This window comes from Rhea americana, unplaced genomic scaffold, assembly GCF_003343005.1.
Source record: "Rhea americana isolate MKP2758 unplaced genomic scaffold, rheAme1 scaffold_69, whole genome shotgun sequence".
Taxonomy (NCBI): Eukaryota; Metazoa; Chordata; class Aves; order Rheiformes; family Rheidae; genus Rhea; species Rhea americana.
The window spans coordinates 1,850,300-1,866,542 of NW_028186856.1; the positions used below are offsets into that span (position 1 = coordinate 1,850,300).

General features: G+C 35.5%; 1 protein-coding gene across 1 annotated transcript in view; it reads right to left on the reverse strand.

Moving 5' to 3' along the window:
• Window positions 1-233: 233 nt before the first annotated feature.
• CDK17 (cyclin dependent kinase 17) overlaps window positions 234-16,243 on the reverse strand; it is a 57,131-nt gene continuing 41,121 nt past the window's right edge. The window contains exons 6-16 of the mRNA XM_085321325.1: window positions 15,305-15,419; window positions 14,666-14,760; window positions 13,753-13,815; window positions 10,903-11,026; window positions 8,468-8,588; window positions 7,807-7,904; window positions 7,414-7,519; window positions 6,566-6,608; window positions 5,275-5,365; window positions 4,959-5,036; window positions 234-4,530 (exon numbers count right to left, since the gene is read on the reverse strand). Coding sequence (XP_085177451.1) covers window positions 4,493-4,530; window positions 4,959-5,036; window positions 5,275-5,365; window positions 6,566-6,608; window positions 7,414-7,519; window positions 7,807-7,904; window positions 8,468-8,588; window positions 10,903-11,026; window positions 13,753-13,815; window positions 14,666-14,760; window positions 15,305-15,419 — 972 coding nt within the window. The 3' untranslated portion in view covers window positions 234-4,492. The remainder of the gene's footprint in view (window positions 4,531-4,958; window positions 5,037-5,274; window positions 5,366-6,565; window positions 6,609-7,413; window positions 7,520-7,806; window positions 7,905-8,467; window positions 8,589-10,902; window positions 11,027-13,752; window positions 13,816-14,665; window positions 14,761-15,304; window positions 15,420-16,243) is intronic.

Consider the following 16,243-nt stretch of genomic DNA (forward strand, 5'->3'; position numbering starts at 1 on the left):
GAGGTAAGGCATGTGAGGCTGAACGAGACTCCTGTTTCAGCCAGAGCACCTCGAAAGCAATCTCCTTAAGAGGGCCTGTTTCTTAAATGAATTTAGAGGATGTAGCCGGGCCAATAAATTAAGCAGTTATTTAAATCAGTAAGTATGTGCATATGTGTGTACTCACGGTTTAAGCTGGCCCGGAAACTACTTAACGAGTACTTGAAACGAGTGAAGGGACTTTAGAGAACACATGAAAACCATGGAAAATTTTAATGTATATATTTTTCCACTGACATCAATCTTTTCTCAGTTAACAAGAGAGAGGCAGTACAGTCTTTTCACACACACACACTTGAGGACACAATCTAGAACAGCCAAACTCTAATCCCACTTCTGACAACAAGAACTTCCACTGTGGCCTAGAACAAGAGTTTGATTTCTCAGTCAACTAAACTCTGCAGGTGAAAGCGCTACCTGGTATGAATTACAAAGCCCACATATCTACTTGGCAATTCTGCTCTTCAAAATAATCCCACCTGTACAGTCAGCTTTACAATGTATCGGTTAGCTAAACACTTGCAYGGTGCTTCCATTATTTTTTAAAAGCAATGTTGTTTCGTCGATCTCTTGAACTGGTCTAACATAGACGGTGAGACGCAAGCGCTGACCCACGTACATGCCTATGCAGCATTAAATCTGCAACAGCCCAGCCTCTGAATAAAAGACAGAATCTGTAAAAATGTAAGTATGAAAGTTCCTATCAAAAATTAGGTAACTTTAAGGAGATGTTGCATTTGTTTAGAAGACGAGCGCTACTAAGGGAAGAAAAGGTGCCATGTGCTACCAAGGTGCATGGATGATTTTAACTCTGCCCTTCACTGACATTATGTTGTTCAACTACAGTAAATTCTAATTCTTCTTCAACATGTCACTTTAGACTACACCTGAACATTTCCATACCCTAATTTGTTTGGATTTCTTATAAGTCTGACCTTAATTCTAGGTATTTCCTGGATTTGTAATACTTAGCTTGTGGATATTTACAACATACCTTTCATATATTTTGTCCTCAATAACCGACTGTATTCTTAACTTTAATTCCATCTCAACAGTGCCAAACAGAAACAATATATTTTATTAAACTGAAAAACTCATGCACAAACAACAAGCAAGTAGCTCAAAGAATGCTACCTGGCAGTCTTTTCAAGTGATTTGCAGATACAAAGTATGTCAATTCTTCAATTTTTGTTTATTTTAACTTCGATCGCCCAATTCAGGGGTACACTTTGGCTACTTAACGCTGTGGCAAAGCAGCACAAAACAACACAGCCGTGGCGAGACGCATGTTTCGCTGAAGCGCTGCTGAGCAGCTCGTCTGTCCTCTTCGCTCTCCCCCGGCCTGCGAATCCCCGTCCGGCCACCCGCGCTGCCCTGCAGCCTTCGCGCCACCTCCTCACCACATGCTTCTTTCCTCTCTTCAACCCCACCTTCTCCTCCACGCAACTGCACGCACCCCTACAGCCTTCCCGCCGCTGGCTTGGTGGGATGCACCAGCTAGCTTCAAYGAGCGACACGCTGCAGGCCCTCGCTCGCTCACCCATCGCTCATCTTTAAGCAGMGGCCGTCACACCAGTCTCACAACTCCATCCATTCTGAGTGGTTGGTTTCCAGCCAGACGTACGTTGCGGCTGAGGTTTTCTCCAGCACTCCCTACAGTTCTCAGTGACAGCGAAACCAAGTCCGGGGCGCTTGACGCTGTCAGACCGGGGAAAAAAATGATGCCAGAGAAATGCCCAGTGACTTCAGGCTTACCGACCGCTGCCCCAAACAGGCAGCGGCTGCCGAGCTGTCTCTGCTGATGCAGAAATTTCAATTATGGACAACAAAAACATTAAACTGACCCGATCACAGATGCCAAGTTTCTTAAAAAAATACATTCTTTAAAGTTATCTCCTAACGAAGTAAACYGATTCACTTGTAGGTTCTGAGAAAAATCACCTTATATTCAGAGCGACTGCTGCAATTTTATGGAAGATCTTTTTATCTGTAACAAAAAAGCTGAATTTCTACTTAAAACGGAAAACTCCTTTTCTTAGCTGCAGCTGATCCTCATCTAAATTGGTTACTGCACTCCATTTTACCAGTTAAAGTCCTTTACTCATCAATATCACATTATTCCTTTTTCTTTTATGCCCTATGAAATGTTACTGTTCTAGAAATGCTAAATCCCACATTTATCCACAGTGAACATTTACTCTGCATCTTCACTACTTTTGTAAAAAAAGCAGATGTTTCTCCGATACTTGCTTCTTCAACACTTACCACATCTACGACATATTCCCTACAAAGTTAATCAGTATAAAATCTAGATCAGATCCGTATCAACTATACAAAAATATATAACAACTATTTCAGGACAAAGGTTTTTCTTCAGCATCAAATCTGCCTTTGACAYGCAGCTAAAACTCCTGCTGGTACTGGCAGGAGATCCACGCAAGTATCCGAGACGCAGACTACGCTTCTAGACTAGGCAAAACGTCTGATACCATGTGACATGCAGGACTTGACTGCTAAAAAGCAAACTCTAGACCGTGTTTATGGCAAGAACGGCCTCCGGTGCAGACGAGTCACACTACTTCTACTGCCTCTACCTCTGCTGTGTTGCACGRACTAAGAAGCTGCTGAGTTTCAAACCAGTGACTCCCCAAACGCGCAGATCTCGCAAAGAGGTGCCAACAATGCCCCAAGAACTGCAAGTTCCCTAAGTCTGTATTTTTAACAACACAGCGCCTTTGTTATTATAAACTTCCAAACAAAACCAAGGAATTCCACATAATATTTATACTTTCAAAAGTACAATATTAATACAGGTCGGTCAGTTAGAAATAACAGCAGTTTGTTAGGTCTACAAGATTTAACGTAAAACCGGTTTACAAATGCTGAAAAGCAGTAGTGGTCCGATAGTCACCATTACACATGAATTTCCCTCTTCCAGAAAATAAAAAAGTCCCAATTCAAATTTACCAGTATCAATGAAATATTAATAAAACACCCCCAAACATGCCACAATCACTATTCACAAATAAAGTTAAAATGAAATATACAAAAATTCACTTAATACTGTTAAATAACAATAAACTACAAGATTTCCTGAACAGAAATGGTAGGACCCCTGAATGTTTTACAGTGAATGTCAGGAAAAAATTAAGTTACCTATGACTATTTTCATGATATACCAGCCAAAGATTTACATGACCATTTCAAAATATACCAATAAAGATTTACAGTCTCTTTAAGATGCACTAAACAAATAAGTTCATAAAGGYGAACACAAATGCTTAAAAATACTGTAACCATCACCAAGGGTGTACTTATGATACTCACTGAGATGCATAAGCATAGTAGTAACATGTTTACTATCTCTGGTAAACAGATAACATCTAAGATCTGAAAAACTCTCTAAGTTCCCATTTTAAAAGTTCTGTAGTATAGTGAGTTATTATCAAGTACAAACTTGCATCTTTCCAGTTGATTTCAAGTGAAAAATGTAGAAATAGTAGGGCAACAAGATGGGAAAAAGTGACATTATTCCCATACTACTGTCACCAGTTATCCTGTTCTTCTGTAATGAAAAGATTCTAAATTTCAAAAGTAAACCAGGATATAATGTGTACGAATTATCTTTTTACTAACTGTATTTCTAAGTTTAAAAAAAAGGGTAAAAAAGTCATTGCTTCTGCAGGCCCTATATGCACAATAATGTGCAAATATTGTATACTGGAGCAACCCTGATACAATTTATCATCCAGTCTCCATGCTGTGATTTCTCAGCAACTAATATAGGATCTGAGAGCAAATAATAGTTAATTGTTCACTTGTTTGAATCAACTTTCACACCATGTGCTTTTCAAAAACATAATATGCGTTTATATTTTTTCAACTATTTTAACACATACTTCCAATGTTAAATAAGGAATTAAGTGCCATGAACTTAGAGCGTTAAAGATGGTTCACCTATAGCCAAGCAAAGCTATGTTTACATTCCAGGAAACACTGCAGTTTAAGAAATACAAAAAACCCCGCAGCAGTAGAACATTTTATGAAGAGAAACAGATGCATTCACATATCATAAAGCCATTGCAACTTCTTCAGGCATGGAACTGTTGTGTTAACTATACAGACAGTAGTTATTTAGCAGCAATGATTCCGCAATAAATAATGCACTGTGTTTCTCAGTCCTGCACAAAAATTGCAGCTACAGTTACATCAACAGCTGTAACCTACTGGCTCTAGTGGCAGAGGAGACCTTAAAACCAACTGTACAAAAAATTGTCACACTGTGACAACAAATATAAAAACATAATCTGCAGGTTGGAAATAAAAAGACTCCACTGTGAAGAGGACAGTGTAGACAAACTGCGATTCCAAGTCCACCAAAAGAGAGAACTGCCTTCAGATCCAAGTCCTTGACTGACAGGATAGGCTTGGGCTTGACTCTGCATCGCCTGCTTTAAAAAAGCATGCTCTGCCTTCTGTTCTTCCCATGTCCTACAACAGAACACGGACCGTGGTGAGAAACTGAAGCATTCGCACAACCGAGTATTCAATTATTCTCCACCTCTTCTGTCTTTCAGTGTCAGGAGAATATTCTTTCTGTTTAATCCAATATCAGGATCTTTTTCTAATTGCACTCGTTGCATTTTTTTTTTTCCTTTGCCACAATTCAGCACCCACACAAAAATGGTTTCAAACTCCCGAGATGTTCTTGTATTAACAGCCCCTCTGTCCATCTCTATTTAAATTCATCTCCTTCTGGGCATTTAGCATGCATGTTTCTAGAAGACTAAGCAAGTCATTTTCAGGTATTTGCTTGAGTTCACTTACACAGACCAATTTAACAGAGTATTTTTTAGTTTAGAATGTCTCCGGCATAGCATTCAACTTGCAGATATGAGAAAGTACTGAACTTCCCATACCTGTCTCTGGGTAAGTGGAATTTCGAAAGCCAGGGTCTTTTTGCAACTGAATCTCTTTTAGACTGAATATTGAAACACCTGCAACAGTAACAAAAAAACCCCACATTAATTCATATCCATGTACAACTAYGCTTTATCGAACAAAATTCTATTCTCAACTGTACGGTTAAATAAGGGAAAATGTTTCCTATTCTCAAATACATAAAAACAATATATACCAGACTCTTTAACAGGTTAGAGATTTTTTCCTTAAGAAACAAACTTTGCTTTAATGTATTATCTTAAGAATACTCTGCTGTTTTATTACTGCTCTTACTTTCTGGCAAAGCGTGTATCCTTGTTCCAAGACTTCTGAAGTATGCATGTTTCATGGCCTCTTCTGCTGAAATTCTCTTCTTTGATTCATACTATTAACATAAATGGATATATGCACATTGTTTTTTATTAAAGAATTATTTGCATCAAATGATTCGTCAAAGAAAGAAGTACAGTTCTACTTGCWCAATGTTTCCCACTAACTCACCAGGACATCTTTGTTGTCATTACCTTTACTTCACACATGAAAATCTAACATATGTTATCTAAATTAGCATTAGCAACATGTAATCAGATTGCTAAAAYAGTCAAAATAACTGCTGTAAGTATATTTTTGATGTGCATCAGTTTCATCTTTATTTATAGTTTTAACAACAGTTAGAAGACAGACTTCTGGCTACTTTAATATTAAACTGAAGTAAAATGCTATTTCATGAGATTAAAAGAAGCTTTCCAAACAGAATACATTATGCTGTAGCAATTTGCATAAAATGGAACTTGGACAAGGTGGTCTTCAAGCTATGCTCAACATGTCTTCTGGTTGGCACCTTTGGACAGCAAAGATGCAGACATTTCATTAGAAAAAYGGTAGAGAAGCAAGAACTAACTTCAAACAAGGACTGCAAATACTGTTCTCATAGGTTGTGCAAACACATGAAGAACTGACATAGAATTTAAATTTTTGGTTGCAATGAAAAGTAGGATAAGTGCACTCCATCTTAAATACTAAGACTTTTTAAGTTGGTGAAGTTACAGTCCTTCTGCCACCCCATCAAGGACTTAAACAGGCCTTCCATATTGCTTCTCAGTACATGACTTACTCTTAAAGCAGATTAAAAGATTAAACACACATACCACTTTACCATCTGAACACAGACAGTGCAAAGCAGCAGAGAGTAATATTACACATTAGTAATTGCTTCTCTAGTAAATAAACTAAGTTCATTGTTGCAGAAATGTAGTATTTGTATCTAAAAGTTCTTTTTTCAATACCTTATTTCACAAGAGCTTTAGATTTTCAAGAATTTATTAACAGAGTCCAATTATATTTTTACAAGATCAAGTAAAAGTACTGCTCTTCTGGCAGAAGAAATTAAACATGAACTTTCAAGTTCCTAGACCAGCYAGGCTAACAATCACTCTTTCCAAATCTGTCTTCCACTAAAGACTCAGCTGCACATTCTACTTTGAGATAGATCTAACAGATCTAGTTTGYAATAAATTTTAGAAATAACATATTAAAGGCTCTAAACTTGCATTTTTATAAAGCAAAATTGCAAAAGACATCTTACTTGAAGAAACTTCGCTATCAATTCAATTCCTTCTGTGTCTAGCCTAAAAATAAAAATATTTTAAGAATTAAAACAGTTTTTGATCTCTATTTACCAAAGCAAAGTTGCAAAAGAGCTAGTTTAATTAAACAGTATCAAGCCTGAAAATAAAATTTAAACAAAACAATGTATTCACCTGAATAACTTTCCTGCACACTAATAAGTATACATACAAATGCCAATATCTCATTTGCTGAGAGAAACAGTGGTGAATTACCAATCCTGAGCTTTGGACTGTGATTTAGTAAGAGGATCAGGGCCATTTATTTTAACAAAAAAGCTGCTGCTTTTTTTTTTTTTTTTTTTAACCTAATACTACCCATTTATCGGCGGACAAAATCTTATATCATTTTCTTTATAGTCAAAAGCAATGCATTAGGCTTTGCTATAAAGTTTATTTATGGTGTGATGTTAACAATACAGGTAAAGCCCTTCAAAATCCTCATAAATGGCTTTAGCATTGTCTCAAGAGACTGCTCAAGGAAATTTTGCCAGTCTAACAATGAGTCTATTGCACAGCAGGAGAGGTCTGGCCTATTTAGGAAGCACTTCCTAACACTATGCAGGCATTATTAATCACAGTTTACTGTTCTATAGGTCATTATGGAGTTGTGGTGCCTTAAATGATATTATATAAAGCAATCGCATAGTACCAGGATTATGCTTCACATTAGTATCTGCCCACAGTAACATAACTGATATGAAGTTTTCTAACATTCACGAACATGTTGTACTTGGAAACATGCTCTCATTTACAAATTTGCAAAGCTACAGGGATGTGTATTTTCTATTAATAAAAAACAAAGTACCTTGGTGCATGATTGATTAGGGGTTGTGGTTTGTATTTTGGAAAGTTGTAGTTTCTAAATTCATCACTGGAAGAAATGCCTGGCCATGTTTCTTGACATGGAGTTCCTATGTTAAAAAAAGAAAAAGAACTTAAAATTTGTACAGAAATAAGATTTAAGCAAGCATTTAATTTTGTAATTTAAACACGAAACAGAAAAAGAGTCAATGACTCTGCACTGTACAAATTCAGCTATGCACAAAGTGATTGAGAGTACCCTCATTCACCTGCAACACAGTGGAATATAAAATGTYGCTGTTTATAGATAAAAATCTACAGTTCTCAGAGAAATCGTGTTTAAAAGAATAAAGTAGATGTTCAGATAGCAACATTATTGCTAAAAGCATCCATTTACCCAGAAGTCTGAAAATTAAGTGCAGTTCATCTTCAACAGTCGAACCAGGAAAAAGAGGCCTTCCTGACGCCATTTCAAAAAATATGCATCCAACACCCCTTCATAAAAACAAAGCAAAAGATAAATAAGAGACAATCCATTGCTTAAAACTTTCAGGTCTTCAACACTTTTGTTATTTGTCTTAAATTACAACATATTATTAGTTAGTTGTTAACCACGTAGTTAAAGCTTTAAAGCTTTAACTATTAAAAATATTGTTTTGAAAGAAGACATACAGCAACAAAAGAATTATAAAAGCCTAAACAAAACCTGTGTCACAGCTATATTACATCTTCTTCCTTCAGATGTCAAGTTTATCAACTTCACTGAAGTTCACGGTAAAATACCATGTTATCATGTCACAGGAAGAACATGGATTTCTTTTCCCAACACAGTGGACCTGATGCACGCTTACTCTAAACCATAAAAAGATACTCTGCATTTTCAAAGAGAAATACCAGCACCTTCCCTGTGTGCCAGTCCTGTCTCTAGAATACAACTCRGCTGTATCCTTCAAAAATTCAAAGGATTAAAGCATTTGAATGCTGCTATATAATAACGAAGAGCTGACATTTTTCATATGATGAGAACCAAAATTAAAATTTAGCAAAACTATACAAACCACATGTCAATTTGAGTTGAATATTCCGAGGATCCCAGGAGAACATCAGGTGGTCTGTACCATAACGTGACAACTTCATTGGAATAGGTCTTTGTAGGAACAGACTTCGCCCTAGCCAACCCTTGATAAAAAGGAWATAAAAGGTAATGTGCTGTTTCTGGGCATAATTCATCCAAATATTGTATATCTSTATTTGTTTGCAATTCCATTTTATTTAAATGAAGAGAAAGGTCCAAAACGCTGCATTCCTTGCATCTTTTTTTTTTTTTGCAAGGAATTGACAAATAACTTTCAAAGGACAAATTTACCTTAATATTCTTTGCTAAATACCTTTCCTATTATATTCATTAAAGAGTCTTGAAAATTACATTTCTACAGCCTATGATTTGCCTTTCAATACTTACAGCTAGCTCATGCTTACAGTCTTTTTAAGCCTAGAAGGTAGATAAACAGATCAAAACTTGATGAAATTGACAGGATGACTTCAAAACAACCAAGTATTAGACCAACAGGACATCTCACCCCACAGACCCCGACATCCCTTACACACTATTTCCACTTGAGAATTATGTTGCAAGAGGCAGAAGGCAACAGAAGAACAATGAATTGGTGGAAATGGACCAAAGCAGTGTTGGACCGACAAGGGCCTTCCATAGCACTATTGTCAATTTGTCAGTAACAACTTCACTAGAAGTTAGCTCTGTCAGGTTACATGCAGTCTTTGGAGCAGTTCTGATCCATATACAAGCGAAAGAAACCCAGCAGTAGCACAACTTTCAAAGGACTTCCCTGACACAGAATATAACAGGAAACTCATCCATGTGAGTGCCCCACCGCATGGCAAGWGCTCACTGGAACTCCCAAAGGAACTTGGTTTATCAGTGATAGAGGATGGAGTAACATCTGACAATTCAGCATGTGGACAGACTCCTTCTCTCTCCCAGTAGAGTTACCCTGCTTTGGGAGTGATTTTTWAGGAAAAATAAGCATGATAAAGACAGTGCTTCACAGGCTCCAACTTACGGATTTGGTCAAGTGCCAGTTTCAAAGGAAGCTGTAAAACTTCCTTTCAAAACTCAAGTTAAGTTAAGTGACCTATATGCATATCACTCTGATTACTAATATCCTATAAAAGGTTGACTTTTGCTGAATATACATAAATTCACTTCAGATAAGATGTTCTCATCTTTCCTCTCCAAAAGTAACTGCAGATAGCCATTTCTCTTTTGTCTTCTTCAAATGAATTCCAGAATCTATTATGGTTGTTTCCACTAATTCATATAAAGGAAGCACATGACCCAACATAATGGCTTGTGGAATATTTCCGTGTGGTCAAGACTGAAATCTTAAATAGACTAAAAATACTAACTTCTGCAGAAGATTGTAAAACTGAGAGAGACTTGGGTTGGGACCATACCCAATAGATTGAAAGCTACTGCTAYGGCTACAGTTCAGCAGTTACTAGAAAAAAGGGTACAGAAATCTGGTTGAGTTATAAAATTCAGAAAACATGGCATAATCCACTTGAGGAAAAAAAAAATCCTTCAGGARTGATAATCTATGGCAACACATAGTGGAAGAAAGGTAATCAAAATACTGAAGTAAAGAGCACAAAAATCAAGTAACAAGATTCCATGCCAGATTAGAGTGAATGGCAGGAGAGCTATTATTAGATGAAATTGGAGTATTTKAAAGTATGAACACACAAAATGGAACAGATCATCACTAGGATGAACTAACTGAAATCAGAGTGGAAAAGATAACCAGTATTTTGAGAGCTCTCTTCACAATTCTTTTAATATGAAGCACAATTTAGGCTGAAAACTGAAATAAACAAACAAACCAATTCTTAACCAAATGAGATTCACAAATGAAAAGGAATCAATCAAAAGCCTTAAAATACCCTTAGTAATAGCCCTGTAAACCTAAAAGTCTTCTGTTTGAAGTCTATTCATTTTATGCCTCCAACAGCCTAGCTAAYAGGGACATTTCAAGATGTCCTAAAAAGACAATTTCTCCATTCACCTCTACCCATGTCAGCCAACGCTCCAAACAACAWTTCAAAACAGGTTCTGACAATAGTATAGCTACTTTAAATCACTGACAGCATGCTGCTTGCCTGGTAATATTGACTAAGTAACATTTTACTTTTCCAGTAAAATGTTCCAGTATAAACAAAAARCAGCAATAATGAGGACAAGTTCTCAGGAAGACACAATACAGGTTCTGAATCCTGGCCTTTTGAATTGGTAAAGATGTAGAAAAAAGAGATGCTTTAATGCACATCTTAATGTTATTTTTCCTGATGTTCACAGGGGTTTGCAAATGCACATTCTCTATTCCAAAGTATTTCAAAGTTCAGTGAAACTTATTCTCAGTACTTTCTTTTTGCTGAGTAAAGAAAATATTTGTTATAGAATAATTTCAGTCCATACCAAAGTCTGCTAGCTTCAATTCTCCTTTCTCATTAATTAGTAGATTTTGTGGCTTCAGATCTCGATGTAACACCTTTCTCCTATGACAGTATGCCAAACCACGAAGAATCTGGTATAAAAATAGCTACAAAACAGAACATTTATATATAAGTTAGACTRAAAATATTAATCTATAGATCACTTGTTATTCTAACAGTCCATTTGGGGCACTGTAGAGTTAAATCTCTGTACTGTAAGCAATACAAAAGTCCATTTCAAAAAGTTAATTTTTCATAAGAACACATTCTGAGTATTTTCATTATTGTTTAGAAATCTAAAACCCTTTTATGATAATACATTACTTTTACACAATACTTTAACACAACAATTTTAAGTGCAATTTGTTCTACATAACAGAAGAGAACCAGAGGTGTTTTTTTTTTCCAAATTATTATTTACCAATGCTCTTCCCCATGCTAATGTCTTTTTAGGCAATGGTTTCTGACTAGAAATTATTTTTTGCTACAGAGTCCCTTCTTAAAATGTAGCTCAGCTTCCTTATCCAATTGGGCAAAACTATGTAAATAATATTTGTACAGGCTATTGGAAAAATACACTTGGATTCATAAGTTCATGAAACACAGAACTGGGAAAATGAGGATTGCCATAATAGTCTGTTTCTTGCATTTATGTTCATCCCCTCACCTTGATACGCAGGTATTTATTTTAGTCCTTTAGGACAGCAATTCAACCAAGGAACTGCAGTTATGCGTATTAATACCGCATATACATAGACACATACATAGTAAGGAGTGAAAAAAGGTTTAGCCAAGGCAGTTTACTTTAACACTGCTTTAATAAATAGTACTTTGCAATTCATTTATGCATAGTGGGCCTGTACTTGAACACAAGACTTCTGGGTAGCTACTAATGGCATCAATTACTATACAATAGTCCTCACTCAGTAAAGGTGAGCAAATGGAAAATGAATTACTGAACAAAAAATGTAGAGTGTTACAAACAGTAGCAAGTTTACCAAAGTGACAAATTCACCACATAACAAGGTGCTTAAGGAGAAAYACTGGAGTGTTTTTATATCATCATTTTCTAACACATGAACTTAAAAAATTTATCAGGTAACATCCCCAAGTTCTTTTTCCTAAACCAGACAAATACACGGCAGGTGTATTTTACACCCATCTGCTCTCAGTCTGCTTATGAGAGATTTATCTACTCCAAAAAAAAGGGGGGTGAGGATTAGGACTGTGGAATTTTTTATTTTTTTAAGAGCAGAATGAGAAGCAACAAGTTTTGTTCCATCTATTCATACCCATACTGTTGCAGGGGTAGTCATTCACAAGTGATATTAACAGCACAGCTGTGGAAATCAATAGCCATCTCTAGTGTGCACTGGGACAGCAAGGATTGGTCAACAAGACAGAGCAGATAAGCCTGGATCTTCACCACAGTTAGCATGGATCCTTTTGGAAATGCACAGGACAACACGTGTGAACTCACAATTTTGTTTGAAATAGTAATATCTATCTGCAAAGGTCACACACATTTATTATCTGCCCTCATTTCATTAAAAACTCAAAAGCCTACAATAGCTGAGGAATGTGAATGAAAGGATGCACAGGGAGGTATCTTAAAYATTAATAATGATCCCAACCCCTACAGTTACTGTACAGTAAGTGTATACAGGTGCCACAKTTAAGCAGCTAGTCTAGTTCTCTATTGCCAAATGTACTGACTTTGCCAATGTGCTTTTAGGGACCATGCTTTTAGGGACCAGTTTAAGCCATGAGCAAAACAAGGAAAAACACATTTCTCTGCTTAACTAGGATTATCACTAGCAGATTAGCAGATTCCTCTTCTTCTTTAACTACACTTATTATAGAAAGTAGAAAGTGTTTTTTTTTTTTTTTACAGTTTAAGCTTAAAGCACTTTCTGGTTCTATAAATTACACACTGCACTTCACCTTTTATGTAGTTAATCAAAACCAGAGGCCTAATTATGTTTTTTGTTTTCTCGAATTAAACAGTTTCCCCTCACAAACACTCAAAGGAAGCAATGTGATAGGTTTAAGGTAGATGTCTTTTCCCACAGATACTTACTCTAATGTGACAACAAAATAAAAGAAAAAACTAACCAAAGTRTAATTGATAACCAGACTGAATCCCATAAGCACATCAATAAAGAATATGTTATACAATATGCTATTAAGGCAAAAACAAGGACAACAACTCCATCAGAAGGTTTCACCAGGCCAGACTTGAAAACAAGTCACTAGCCCAGGCTATAGCTATACTTAACATCAACAATTAAACCTCAAAGAAAATCACTTCTATTTTATCACTCCTAGAGAGATGAACATCACTGTTTCTTAAATATATATTTAGGCAGTGGCATCCAAACCCACAGTCATGAGACCACATTTTCCTTAGCACATATACAAATTCTATTAGAAGACAAATCTAAACAAATACCTCAATAAATGAGGTTAAAAATAATGGAAGGACAGGTCAAAACAGTTATGAATTTATTTTTTTTTAGGATTTTTTTTTTAAAAATGCAACTTCAAAGAGAATGGAATCTTATGAAAAGTGATATAATCTCCTGTTTTAAATGGTTTAAACACTTAAAAGCTATCAAAACTAAACAGAACAACTCCCACTGACATCAAATGTAGTTGAGCCAGACCCAAAGATGGAAAAGGAATTTATATTTCTTAACTAAAAAACAAAAAGCCCCCACAAAACAAAAAAAGAACACTCAAACCACATAACTCATAATAATTAAGCACTCTAAAATTCTTAAATCAGAACAGAAATAGCTGGAAACCAGTCACTATCACTAGAAACACTCACTTTTACATTGTGCATACTCATGATGTTACCACAGTCATCCATGTACTGCTTCAGGTCCTTGTCCTGTCAAAACACCACCATCATTGCTCAGTAAATTTTGGACAAGACATTTTGTACATACTATATATTGTTAGAACTGGCAAATCACCAGAAAGCAGTTTTTTGACAAAACCCACATTTTTTTGACAAGAAAACATGCAGAACATGAAGAAAACTGGCTTTGCAAAGGATGGAAATACCCATGTTTTCCAGCAAGTTAGATTATCCCAGCACACATTATTTGTTATTGCCTTCTCTTCCATGTTCTTCATCAGCATATTTTATGAAATGCTACTTTCCCCAATTACACTGGAAGAGCTTTTCTTTATTCCTCTTATCGTACTTACATATTCTAGCATATTATACAAAAATATCTTTACATAAAGCTTCAGTGAGAAAGCAGCTACAGTGGAAGAGGCAAGCAAGCGAGGAATGTAATTCTGAGCACTTGCTTGAAATGGATGCAACGTAAAATGGTTTATCTTGAAGTATGCATTTTTACTTAGAAAATTTGTGAAAATTGTGTCATAATAGAAAAATACCACTGTGGTAATAGCATAATTATTTTTTTTCTTCATTAATGATTTTGGTACAAGCAGACATTTTCCTCAAAAAAAAGGAAAGGTAGCTCACAGTAAATTGCTACCCATGAAATATGAAATTATCAGAATAATATTTACTAATTTACGGCAATCTTACAACTGAATACACTTTTACAATTTTCCATTCACTCTAGATGCAGAAGAAAAATATTAACAATCACATCATTTTTAAAAAGATGTCACAGACTTTTGATATGTCTGTGTTACTTAGAAACAATAATCTCTAAGAGATGCATCAAATGTATAAACTCAGTAGTAGTTTCAATGCTTACCAGATATTCAAAAACAAGAGTCAAAGACTTGTCCGTGTGCACTATATCATGTAATGTAACAATATTTGCATGTTTCAGATCTTTCAATAATGACACTGTGAAAAGAATTTTAAGTATAAGTAAATGTGAGAAAGGTCAAAAATAAATGCAATACAACTAGYACATTTGTATATGTAAGGTATTTGTTTAATTTTTAAGATTAAGGAGATATTCTACAAAACATAATATTCATATAGCATTAAGGTAACTCAAGTACAAAAAAGGTATTTAACCATCAAACATTTGAGAAACTTGTAAGCAGAGAATTGTAATTATACATTTATACACACACATACACACACACACATTTCAGATAGAAGTAATCATTTCCTAAAATGTATTCTGAATCCCTGAAAGTCACTCATTATATACACATAATTCAGTATAAAACTATCCACATCTTAAAGACCGTGTTTGAGAACACAACCACCACCACAAAGTAAGTACATTTGAAATATTAAGACTTAATTGGTCTAAATTCCAGTTCTCTTTATCAAAAATTACATCAGTTGTAATCTGTGTTTTTCTACCAACAGTACTTTGGACAAACAGAAAGCCAGAAATATCTGAAATTCCAGAAAGCACAAAAAAAATTATCACCTTCTCTTATGGCTGTGCACGGTGCTCCCTCTTCATGTTCCAGACGAATTTCTTTCAGAGCTACCAGGTTCTCTGTCAATTTACTTCTTCCCTTATAAACTGTTGCATAAGTACCCTACACAGTGGAAAAAAGAAACTCTTAAAAGCTGTTCCCTCATTGAAAGACCAGTTAAAAAGAAAATAAAAGCTTTTATCTGAACTCATAATAGGTTTCATTTTGGATACGATTAATTTTTRTATTTTCTTCTTTTGATACAAGTAAAACAAGTAAATTTTTTTGTAAACACAGAGGCACAAGGAATGCTCTGAAGATTACATCAAAAGGTTTTGAGAATATATCTACTTAAGAAATCTGATCAGGTGGTGTTAGTTAAGTTCATCAGGTTCACTGCTAGGATAATACACCATCTGGAAAGGCCATATTTTGCTAAAACTGGCTCAGACATCTTTAACCTATAGTGCAGCTATTTTTCTGGAAAACAGCTAATTATTTTTTTATATAGCTCCTTACCTTTGTTACATATTTTCTGTAAGAACATTTTGGGGGCTGGGGGAACCAAACTTTAATTTTTGTTGACAGAAAGAACAAGAAATATTGTGAAGCTCATCTTTTACAATTTTCTTTACTTAAACTAGAATGTTCAAAACTCTTTTAAGACATTTTACACAATGACAAGAAATACTAACTAAACAATAAACTTGCACAACTAATTCCAACAACTGCAGAGAGGAAGTAATACCAAGTTACAAAAACTTCCCTGAGTTAGAGTACATATCTTGTATTGTTCGTCACACTTACTCAGTAATGCAAATGAGAAAATACGGCTGCAACTAGGACTTGCTAGTGATTAGATTAATATTCCCCAAAGATAAATAACATCACACCACGGCTAGCAAGACATCTAACAAATAACAGAGGTAAAATTAAAAAAAAAAAAA